This window comes from Trichosurus vulpecula, chromosome 4, assembly GCF_011100635.1.
Source record: "Trichosurus vulpecula isolate mTriVul1 chromosome 4, mTriVul1.pri, whole genome shotgun sequence".
Lineage (NCBI taxonomy): Eukaryota > Metazoa > Chordata > Mammalia > Diprotodontia > Phalangeridae > Trichosurus > Trichosurus vulpecula.
This window is the reverse complement of record NC_050576.1, coordinates 231430941-231443053: the sequence shown is the minus strand read 5'-3', so window position 1 is coordinate 231443053 and position 12113 is coordinate 231430941. Positions and strand designations below refer to the sequence as shown.

The 12113-nt window shown below is 41.2% G+C and overlaps 1 protein-coding gene across 1 annotated transcript in view; it reads right to left on the bottom strand.

Moving 5' to 3' along the window:
- The window catches only part of GFM1 (G elongation factor mitochondrial 1), a 52442-nt gene that overhangs the window by 6881 nt on the left and 33448 nt on the right, over positions 1–12113 (bottom strand). The window contains exons 14-15 of the mRNA XM_036754994.1: positions 9874–10036; positions 8544–8688 (exon numbers count right to left, since the gene is read on the bottom strand). Of these exons, the coding sequence (XP_036610889.1) occupies positions 8544–8688; positions 9874–10036 (308 nt within the window). The remainder of the gene's footprint in view (positions 1–8543; positions 8689–9873; positions 10037–12113) is intronic.

Below are 12113 nucleotides of genomic sequence, written 5' to 3'. Positions count from 1 at the left end.
TAGTGACTTTATGAGAAATCAGGATATTATAAAACAGAACCAAAGGAATGAAAAAATGGAAGACAATGTGAAATATCTCATTGGAAAAACCACTGACCTGGAAAATAGATCCAGGAGAGATAATTTAAAAATTACTGGACTACCTGAAAGCCATGATCAAAAAAAGAGCCTAGATATCATCTTTCAAGAAATTATCAAGGAGAACTTCCCTGATATTCTAGAGCCACAGGGCAAAATAGAAATTGAAAGAATCCATCGATCGCCTCCGCAAATAGATCCCAAAAAGAAATCTCCCAGGAATATTGTCGCCAAATTCCAGAACTCCCAGATCAAGGAGAAAATACTGCAAGCAGCCAGAAAGAAACAATTTGAGTATTGTGGAAACACAATCAGAATAACCCAAGATCTGGCAGCTTCTACATTAAGAGATCGAAGGGCTTGGAATGCGATATTCCGGAGGTCAATGGAGCTAGGATTAAAACCTAGAACCACCTACCCAGCAAAACTGAGTATCATGCTCCAAGGCAAAATATGGACTTTCAATAAAATAGAGGACTTTCAAGCTTTCTCAGTGAAAAGAACAGAACTGAATAGAAAATCTGACTTTCAAACATAAGAATCAAGAGAAGCATGAAAAGGTAATCAAGAAACAGAAATTGCAAGGGACTTACTAAAGTTGAACCGTTTTGTTTACATTCCTACATGGAAAGATGACATGTATGATTCATGAGACCTCAGTATTAGGGTAGCCGAAGGGAATATGCATATATATATGTTTATGTATATACATATATAAGTGAATGTGTATGTATGTATATATCTATGTGTATATGTATATATGTGTATGTATGTATGTATGTATATATATGTGTATATATATATATATACACACATATGTAAAAGAGAGAGAGCAGACACAGGGTGAGTTGAAGATGAAGGGAAGCTATCTAAAAGAAATAAAATGAAATTAAGGGATGAGAGAGCAACATACTGAGAGAGGGAGATAGGGAGAGATAGAATGGGGTGGATTATCTCGCATAAAGGTGGCAAGAGGAAGCAGTTCTGTGGGAGGAGGGGAGAGGGCAGGTGAGGGGGGAATGAGTGAACCTTGCTCTCATCAGATTTGGCCTGAGGAGGGAATACCATACATACTCAGTTGGGTATCTTACCCCACAGGAAAGAAGAGGGAGGAAGATAAAAAAAAAATAAAAGGGGGGGGGATGATGGAGGGGAGGGCAGATGGGGGTGAAGGTAATCAAAACAAACACTTTGGAAAGGGGATAGGGTCAAGGGAGAAAATTCAATAAAGCGGGATGGGTTGGGAAGGAGCAAAATGTAGTTAGTCTTTCACAACATGAGTATTGTGGAAGGGTTATACATAATGATACACATGTGGCCTAGGTTGAATTGCTCGACTTCTTAGGGAGGGTGGGTGGGAAGGGAAGAGGGGAGAGAATTTGGAACTCAAAGTTTTAAAAACAGATGTTCAAAAACAAAAAAAAAAAGTTTTTGCATGCAACTAAAAAATAAGATACACAGGCAATGGGGCGTAGAAATTTATCTTGCCCTACAAGAAAGGAAGGGAAAAGGGGATGAGAGAGGAGGGGGGTGATAGAGGGAAGGGCTGACTGGGGAACAGGGCAACCAAAATATATGCCATCTTGGAGTGGGGGGGAGGGTAGAAATGGGAAGCAAATTTGTAATTCAAACTGTTGTGAAAATCAATGCTGAAAACTAAATATGTTAAATAAATAAATTTAAATTAAATTTAAAAAAAAAAAAACCTGGAAAGACTTCCAAGAGCTGATGCAGAGTGAAGTGAACAGAACCAGGAGAACACTGTACGCAGCAACGGCAACATTGTAAAGATGATCGACCAGGAAAGACTTGGCTACTCTAATCAAAATAATGATCCAAGACAATTCCAAAGGACTCATGGTGAAAAATGCTATCCATCTTCAAAGACAGAACTGATGAACTCTGAATGCAGACTGAAGCAAACTTTTTTTTTACTTTTTCTATTTTGGGGTTTTTTTATCTATTTTGTTTTGCAACATGGCTAGTATGGAAATATGTTTTTCGTGACTTTATATGTATAATTATATGATTAAATATTATGCCTTCTTATATATGATTATATATATGCCTTCTCAAGTAGGGGGAAAGGGTGGGAGAAAGAGAATTTGGAACTTAAAATGTCAACAAATGAATGTTAAAAAAATTTTTTACATGTAATTGGAAAATATTTAGCAAAATAAATAAAAATATATTATTAAAAAAAGAAAATGTGAGCCAGATGAATTTTTGCTTGTTATCAAGGTCAAACTATGCAGTTGGGATAAAGAATACCCATGAAAAGATTTTTTTAAATGTTTTCCTATCTTTAGCAATGAAATAGGATCATCTTAGAAGGAGCCAAGGTAGAATTAGTACTGAGGTGTAGTGACCAGGACTGTGACTCTAAGTATTAAGGGAGGAGACTGAAAGAAGTGAAATTTTCACTTTGGGTTTTTGGGTTCTTTACTTTTACCCTAGAACAGTTATCATCTCTCAGTGACTAAGGGAGGGGGAGGAGGAAAACAGACATTCTGAACTAACAAATTTAAAATGAGGAGAAAAGGTGAAGAAACAGATATTTAGATGAGCAAGTCAAACTAGCACTTTGCTTGTGGGCCTCCTACTTGCCTGAGCCAGTATGCCAGAACCACTTCTGTGGTGTCCTTCACAGCTGCCCAGTCTGCTGGGAGACTGTTTAGACATGCATACACAACACATGTATGTACGCGTGCATGTGCATGTCTGTCTGTATGTGTGTGCATAAACATAAATATAAATACGTGCATGCATGTATAAACAGAGATTTCAATGATTCCTTCTCAAATACCTACTAGTTAACACTGATGGATACTTGGGCATTTTTTTCAGTATTTTAATTCAGGGTAGAGTAGTGAATTGAGCTGGAAGTGAAGCCAAGAAGACCTAGATTCAAATCCTTCCTGACAAATACTGTTTGTGTGACCCTGGGTAAGTCTAGGCCAGGGTGTGAAACTCACCAGCAAAAACCCTGAGGTTCAAATGAGATTCAAATGCAACTGGGAAATGTGTAAGGAAATAAATAAAAACACAATAAAAGATAATGCTAGAGCAGAGTTTGATCTCATTGCTCTAAGCCATGCTCTAGGCCATGCCCTAAGCCTATCAGCAGAAGAGAAGCTGCAAATGAGGCCAGAAGAAGGCATCATTGCAAGGCCAGGTCTCATCCCTCTTTTTATTCTCAAATGCTTTCTTTAAAAGGATAAAGCTTTAAAAAATGGCAAACATGGTAAACCTAGCTATTTATGTAAACTCTGCCCTACAAGGAATCCAATCCATCTTTAGCTAATAACAATTGAGAGGTGCACAATTTCAATTTAAAAAAGTAATTTGGGGGGCGGAACCAAGATGGTGGCTGGAAAGTAGGGACTTGCTTAAGCTCTCCCCCAAAGGCCCCCAAACACCTGTAAAAAATGGCTCTGAACAAATTCTAGAGCTGCAACACCCAAGAAATAGCATAGGGAAGCAGGTCTCTACCAGGACAGCCTGGATGGTCACTGGGAAGGGTCTATCACACGGTGCTGGGAGTGGAACACAGCCCAGCATGGGCCCCGCCAAGACAGACCAGATGGGGAGTCGGCCAGATGAGGCCTTAGGGCCATGAATCATTGAGCTGTGGCAGTTACCAGACTTTATGAGAAATCAAAATATCATAAAACAGAACCAAAGGAATGAAAAAATGGAAGACAATGTGAAATATCTCTTTGAAAAAAACACTGACCTGGAGAATTGATCCAGGAGAGATAATTTAAAAATTATTGGACTACCTGAAAGTTATGATCAAAAAAAGAGCCTAGACATCATCTTTCAACAAATTATCAAGGTTAACTGCCCTGATATTCTAGAACCAGAGGGTAAAATAGAAATTGAAAGAATCTACTGATCACCTCCTGAAAAAGATCCCAAAAATAAAACTCCTAGGAATATTGTCGCCAAATTCCAGAGCTTCCAGATCAAGGAGAAAATACTGCAAGCAGCCAGAAAGAAACAATTTGAGTATTGTGGAAACACAATCATATCACATCAATAAAACAAGATCTAGTAGCTTCTACATTAAGGGTCAAAGGGCTTGGAATATGATATTCTGGAAGTCAAAGGAGCTAGGATTAAAACCAAGAATCACCTACCCAGCAAAACTGAGTATCATGTTCCAAGGCAAAATATGGACTTTCAATAAAATAGAGGAATTTCAAGCTTTCTCAATGAAAAGACCAGAGCTAAATAGAAAATCTGACTTTCAAACACAAGAATCAAGAGAAGCATGAAAAGGTAAACAAGAAAGACAAATCATAAGGGACTTACTAAAGTTGAACTGTTTTGTTCACATTCCTACATGGAAAGATGATGTGTATAATTCATGAGACTTTTCTCATATTAGGGTAGTTGAAGGGAATATACATATATACAGACAGAGGGCACAGGGTGAGTTGAACATGAAAGGATGATATCTAAAGAACAAAATCAAATTAAGGGATGAGAGAGGAATATATTGAGAGAGGGAGAAAGGGAGAGATAGATTGGGGTAAATTATCTCACATAAAAGTGGCAAGAAAAAGCAGTTCTGTTGGGAGGCAAGAGGGGGCAGGTGAGGGGGAATGAGTGAATCTTGTTCTCATCAGATTTGACTTGAGGAGAGAATGACACACACATTCATTTGGGTATCTTACCCCACAGGAAAGAAGGAGGAAGGGGATAAAAAAGGGGGGATGATAGAAGGGAGGGCAGATAGGGGGAGGAGGTAATCAAAAGCAAATACTTTCAAAAAGGGACAGGGTCAAGGGAGAAAACTGAATAAAGGGGTTCAGCATAAGAGGCAGGGAAATACAGTTAGTCTTTCACATGATTATTGTGGAAGTGTTTTACATAATGATACATGTGTGGCCTATGCTGAATTGCTTGCCTTCTTAGGGAGGGTGGGTGGTAAGGGAAGAGGGGAGAGAATTTGGAACTCAAAGTTTTAAAAGCAGACGCTCAAAAAAAAAAGCTGTTTTTGCATGCAACTGGGAAATAGGATGTATAGGGAATGGGGCACAGAAATCTGTCCTGCCCTACAAGAAAGTAAGGGGAAAGAGGATGGGGAGGGAGTGGGGTGACAGAAGGGAGGGCTGACTGGGGAACAGGGCAATCAGAATATATGCCATCTTGGAGTGGGGGGAGGGTAAAATGGGGAGAAAATTGGTAACTCAAAATCTTGTGGAAATCAATGTTGAAAACTAAAATATTAAATAATAAAATAATTGTTAAGAAAAAAAAGTAATTTGTTTTCACAGCACATTGCTCTAAAGTAAGAGGGGCTGATGTTTGATTTCCAGCTTTAGATTTATTAAATAAATTTATCAAAGCTAAATCCACCTAGGCTAAGCAGTGCTCAGAATATCACACAGTCCTTGAAATATGGTATTCACAATGAATAAAATGTAGAAAACATTCCTCCCCTCTACTGATGTGAGCATTTCTTCTTTGCTATCAGCAGAAGGCCTAAGGCTACTGCCTGTCTTAGCTGTATACACTTTCTAGAATATCTACGATTTTAGCTTAATTTTTTTTAAACAGGGAAAGACAGTTGAGTTCAATGGTCTTAAACCCAGAGTTCAAATTCATTTTTGGTTTACAGCCCTTAAATTCTTGTCATAGAGGCAAAGAGCTGGTAATAAAAGAAGTATATCCATCAACTGAAGAATGGCTAAACAAATTCTGGGATATGAATGGAATGGAATGCTATTGTTCCTTAAGAAATGACAACAGATGATTCCAGAGAAGCCTAGGAAGACTTGCGTGAACTGATTCAGAATGAAGTGGGAAGAGAAAGGAGAACAATTTATACGATGACAATAATATTGTAAAGGAAACAACAATGAAAGACTTAGGAACTCTCATTAATGCAATGACACGGGCCGCACACCTCCAGAGAATGCAAAATGAGATCTGTTTTGAGACACGGCCATGGAGGAATCTGTTTTGCCTGACTATTCATATTTTTCACAAGGGTTTTTTTTTCCCTCCCCAGCAGTGGGTAAGGAGAGGAGTAAGGAGAGAAAACACATGTTTGTTAAATGAAAATAAACTAATTTTTTAAAAAACATGATTAAAACACTCAGAAGGAAAGCAATGATCACTTCCAAACAGGATGGCTTAAAAAACCAATCAAGCCAAACTCACCCTCATCTCCTTTTTTAACAGGGTGACCAGACTGGCAGAACAAAGCAATGACACAAACATAGTGTGTCTGCTTAATCAAGGTCCCTGACAAAGGCTTCTCAAGTCTTTTTGGAAAAGCTGGGCTGACCTGAATTGCAGCAGTTCTGTAGATCTGGAATGCTGATCACCTAAACCCAAGCAGTGGGGATTAATAGACTGATTCAACCTAGAGATTCCCTAGGAAAGCTCAATATGGTAATCGACCCCCTGGCTCAGCTGTCTGTGGCATGCTTATCAAACATGCAGGGGATATTGAGCTGGGATATGGAACACCAACAGCAAAACTGGGACCCAAAAAGACCTCAAGAGGCTAGAACTGGATCTAAGATGATGAAATTTAATAGAGCTATTTAAGTCTTCAATGGGGTTCCAGATGGAGGATAGAGGAGTCAGGAATACACAGTTCTCATGAAAAGGATGTAGGCGTTTTCATGGACACCATTAACATGTGAGCATTAACATTAACAGAAATGGCGTAGCACTTCGGCCGTTAACCGAAAGGTTGGTGGTTCAAGCCCACCCAGGGACGTATGTCACCAAAGTGTTTGGAGCAGCCCTGGAGTCAGGAGGACCCAAGTTCAAATCCGGCCTCAGACACTTGACACATGTACTACCTGTGTGACCTTGGGCAAGTCACTTAACCCCAATTGCCCTGCCAAAAAAAAAAAAAACACAAACAAACCCAAAAATAGTGGATTCAGAACAAAGGGGTGCTGTCAGGTTTGCTGCACATCCTGTGCCTGGGTCAAACTACAGCAGGAGGCTGGGGGGCCTATCTGAGTGCCATGTCTTAGCAAAATACAGTGACAGCCTAGAATGCATCCAGAAGAGTCGTCAGGAACATGAATGGCTTAGCAGTGACTGAAAGAAATAGAAGCAGATGGCCTGGGGATAGAAGAATGCCTGGAGAAATAGGACAGCTGTCCTTAAGAATCTCATGTCACCATATGGACATGGGATGAGCCTTCTTGGATCTGCCACCAAGGGCAGGACCAAGACTGGTAGGTGGCAGAGAGGCAAATCTCAGCCTTACATAAGGAAAACCTTGCACACGATTAGAGGAATGAGGCTGGACAGCCACTTAAGGAGATTGTACAACTTAAAAGGGACAGAATCCTGAGTTCAAAATTCTACTGATAGGACCTCAGTTAAACAATGGCTCTGCCAATGGGTGTTTAGGCCCATTTATGTTTTTGGTTACCTTAAAGTTAATCCTAAAATCTGTTTTGTTTCATTAATAAAAAATTCTTTCTCCAATAAACTCTCTCCCCTGTCCTAAGTATAATGAATAGACTTTCATCATACTGTGGTGGTTCACAAAGCCATAGGGTGATCCTTAGGAACACAGAACCATGGTCTTAGTGATGTGGGCAGTCCATTCACCAGTGCAGTGTGCCGCCTTTGTCTACCCTGTGATTCTTATCAAAGGACCAAAGAGTTAGAGCTGGAAAGGACTTTGGAGATCTTTCGGTCAAAGAGAGCACTGACATCACCTGCTCAGGGTCACACAGCTGGTGTTGCTGGAGGGCTTTGAACCCAGATCTTGCTGGCTCCCACTCTAACCCTCTCTCCACTAGGCCTTCCTGAACATGCCCTTCCATAGACCCTCCACAGATGATCTTACCCAAATAGGAAGAAGTCCAGAGGCCCAGAATATGCCATGCAAATTCCACCTGCAGCCTTACCCATCCTTTTCCTCTTGGTAAGTCCAGGAGATTGGGACAGATTGTCCTAGCTCTAGCACAAAGCCTCACGGTGGCTGGCTTAGATAAATTTCTGACGTTGGGTGGCTTTCTTGTCATTTCCTTCTTTCATAAAAGTCCACTAGAGAAAAATAATCTTGGCAATTGAGGAGTTGAGTGTAAATGAGTCTATGAGTGAGGGGTTTCTGATTTCTGCAGTGCTACTGTAAGGAGGCTCATTATTGCTTCTTTTCCAAATAAAATATGGCAATTTTCTATGTCCCCAAAGTCCCCAATGCCACATATGTAAAGAAGTCCATTTCATGAGTAATCATGTATTTTGTGCCCTTTGCATGAATCACTTAAAAATCAGAACATGACCACAGGAATTTATACCAAAAATGCTTTTCTGAAATTCTGACTCTTCTTGCCTTACATACGAAGTTTTCGTTTTTTAAAGGCAAGAAGAAACAGGTAAGTGGGGCTTTGTTGTGTTCCACAAGAACTCAACCTTCCCTCTCCATCCCTAATGGCCTACAAAAAGCACATGACTAAAGAGATTTATCCTACCTTGCTTAAGGGCGCCTTCCCCAGCTCGGATGAAAGAGATTTCATTAGAATCCACCATGTGGTGAGCTCCATCTTCTACGATGAATCGTACCCCAGATATTCGGTGACCTGAAAGTGGGCCTTTCTCACAAGCATCCAAGAACCCCTGAAAAAACATTATAGAAGAGTGTGTGTGTGTGTGTGTGTGTGTGTGTGTGTGTGTGCAGGCTCCAAAGAGAGTGATTCTTCACAACCTTGGCAAGAACCCCAGACACTCTGGAGTTGGAAAGTTGACTGATGCTCCTTGAACACCATTACTTGGGCATAAGACTGCAAGTGAATAATGAATGAGACGCTATTTTACAGCTCTATTGCACAGGTATTACGGCAATATGAAGAAAGTCTGCCATCTTTGGCGCCTTCTCTTCGCAGTAATGACCTCATTTCTGCAGCCCGTCATAAAGAGAACATTGTTATGATTGCCCAATGAGGAAACCAAGGGAAGGAGAAATGATGCTACTTCACATCTCTCTACAGAACCTCCATCAAAACTGAATCTGCACTATAGATTCCCATCTCTCAAGTAATAGGCCTCGAGTAATAGATCATGCCTTTAAATGGTCCACAACATCAATAAGGACCAAACGGGGAGACGATCATAATAGCCTGCCATTTCCATGGAGCTGTAACATAAGAGGATGTTTCTATTAAGCTTTATAAATTTCAGTTGTATGTAACTATAGAAAAATCTTTGCCTACTTGAGGACGGCTACTGAACAGAGAAAATTGCAAAGAGTACAAAGGATAGATATGATTGAAATAGAAATACAAGGAAAAACTCAAAATTCAGAGACGTATTAGCCACTGTTACCTAAATTACAGCCTGTCAATAAGGAACCTCTAATTTAAAAGGGGGGAGGGGGAATTTGGAATTAAACAAGAAACAAAAATCCACTGCAATTTTAAATTCTACCCTAAAACAGGTAAATTTTGAATAAACAAAACAGCAAAAGTCCACGAAACTAAACATACATAATAACCTCTCAAGATTCCAATTTTTTAAATTTACTTTACTATGCACCAATTAAATATTTTCAAGTTATTATCAGACAGCTGAAGTTTACTATCATTAAGAAAGCACGATCTCTTACTAACCTCAAAAAGATATCAATTTACTGGCCACGTGGCCACATACAGAACAGAAATCCCTTAAATCAAATGAGAAATCTAAAAGTCAGCTATTAAGAACAAAGCTAGAATTAAGGCAATGAAATTAGAGAGGAATGAGTTAGATATTGAGTCAAAAGTTAATCAGTCCACTGTTTTAATAAACCAAAGTTAATTTTCTCACCTTTTCTATGGCAGGAATAAACTGCTTTGGAATATTCGTCCCATAAGTTTTATCTACAAACTCCAGCTTGGTGTAATTCTCAGGTTCCAGAGGTTCTAAGATACCTATCACTTTCCCATACTGGCCAGCACCACCAGATTGTTTCTTATGAGTAAAGTCGAACCTGTACATGAACAAAAATGAGAATTACTTTCAATGGACCCTGGATTTCCTTAATGTGGCCACTCCCTCTACCAGTGAAAACTACACTCCCTTCTCCCTCTGCTCCTCAGGGGTGATTCCTGGCAGGGCTTTCGCATAGATCCCCTGTAGAGAATATGTCCCGGGCCCAAAGCTTTCCTCAAGCACCTTTCTGTGTCTCTGAGGCACCAGTGTATCACTCCACCCCTCCACTGCCCCCATCCACCCCTCCTCCGCTGTTCCTCCACAACATTTTTTGTCATTAAAATTAAAAAACTTTTGCATCACATCTCTTTCCTTAGGCAAACAAAAAAGGGTCCCTTGGACTAAAATTCTAGAGACGAATTCAGTCAAGGTGGGTCAGAAACTCTCAAGAATGAAGCTATAAAGAGATTAAGAGAAACAATTTTGATGAAGAGTTAAAACAGGTGGTAGCTTAAGCCAGGTGTTCGGTGGCCTGGACACTGGCCAACTTAGACTGTAAAAGGAGACGCAGAGAACATGGAGGCAAGGCCAGGTGGCCACAGGATAGGTCTAAGAATGTGGCCTGGTTCACCAAAAACAGGGGGAGGCTGCTAAAGCTCCCAATGAGCTGAGGCTAGCCGGGAAAGCTGAGCACAATCCAAAGGAGACGACTGTCTTCTAAAGGTCTATGAGGGCAAGGCCTGATGCTTGGGGTGGATGGGAGGATGTCAACAGCCAACAGAGGAGGAAGAGTTGCTCAGTTCACATTTTACTACTCCTTTCTCTACCCAAAAGAAGGACCTTCAGAAAGGGTAGAACCAAAATGGTTCCTAAGAAGCCAATACCCCAAATGTCTTCCCCACCTTCCCATTAGTGGCGAGCACCGCCATCTTCAGTGACACCTTCCCCTCCTCTCCCTCATTTCCCCTGCCCCTATGCCATGTCTTTCTTTCCTACCTTCCAAACATTTCTCACATTCATCCCCCTGCCGTTGTGCAGCCTTCATGCTGGTGCAGGCCCTCATCACCTGGCCTACTGCAAACATCTGCCTGCCTCAGAACTCTCCCCCTCAGTCTCCCCTCCATTTGGTCACTAACGTGATTTTCCTAAAGCGAGTGTCCCACCACATTACTGCCCAAAACATAACACTTTCTATTTGGCACAGGCACAGGAAAAGGCCTTCCTCTCTTTCTATTTTTCTTACCCTCTCCACTCCTCTGTGCCCTCTGTGATTCACCTACTCTGACTACTTGGAATGCCTCCCACACAACACTACGTGTCCTGATGCCCTGGGCCTTTTCACTGACCATTCACCATATCTGTAGTGGCACAGAGTAAAGTCAGGATGACTCCTCTCCCTGAGTTCAAACCTCACCTCAGACACTTCCTGGCTGTGTGGCCCTGGCCAAGTCACTGAACCCTGTTTGCCTCAGCTTCCTCATCTGTAAAATGAGCTGGAGAAGAAAATGGCAAAGAACTCCTGGTATCTCAGAGAGTCAGACACAAAAATAAAAAACAACTCAACAACAACATTTAGAATGCTCTCCCTCTGGCCTTCCCTGGCCCCCTTCAAGACTCAGCTCAAATCAATCTTCTGCAGAAGGCAGTTCCAACTGCCCTTTCTTTGAACCCCAACATTCAGCACAGAGCCTGGCACATAATTAAGTACTTAGTAAATGCTTACTGCCCCTTACTACCAGTGATGAATTCAAATCACCTGGCCCAGATGAAGTCTAGCCCTGAATACTCCAAGAATGAACAGATGGGATCATGAGCCACTGTCAATGATATCTGAAAGCCCAAGAATGGGAGAGGTTCTGAAGGCCCGGAGGATGAATGCTGGCCCGTTTACAAATCATGGGCCAGAGCTTTAGTTCCTTGGAAAATTCTAGATGACTCATTAAGGAACAGCAAGAAGAGAAAGCGATGACTCTAGCTTCCTCAGGTCCCCTAGGTCCATGCCCTAGGGCCCTTACTGCCTTTTCCGACCCAGAGGATTCTATAGCTGTCCTTTACCTGGATTTTACCAAAGCCTCATTTTATTCTTGGTGTGAAGCTGCTGGTGGAACAGCCCAGGGATTTGCTCTTGGCCCTGT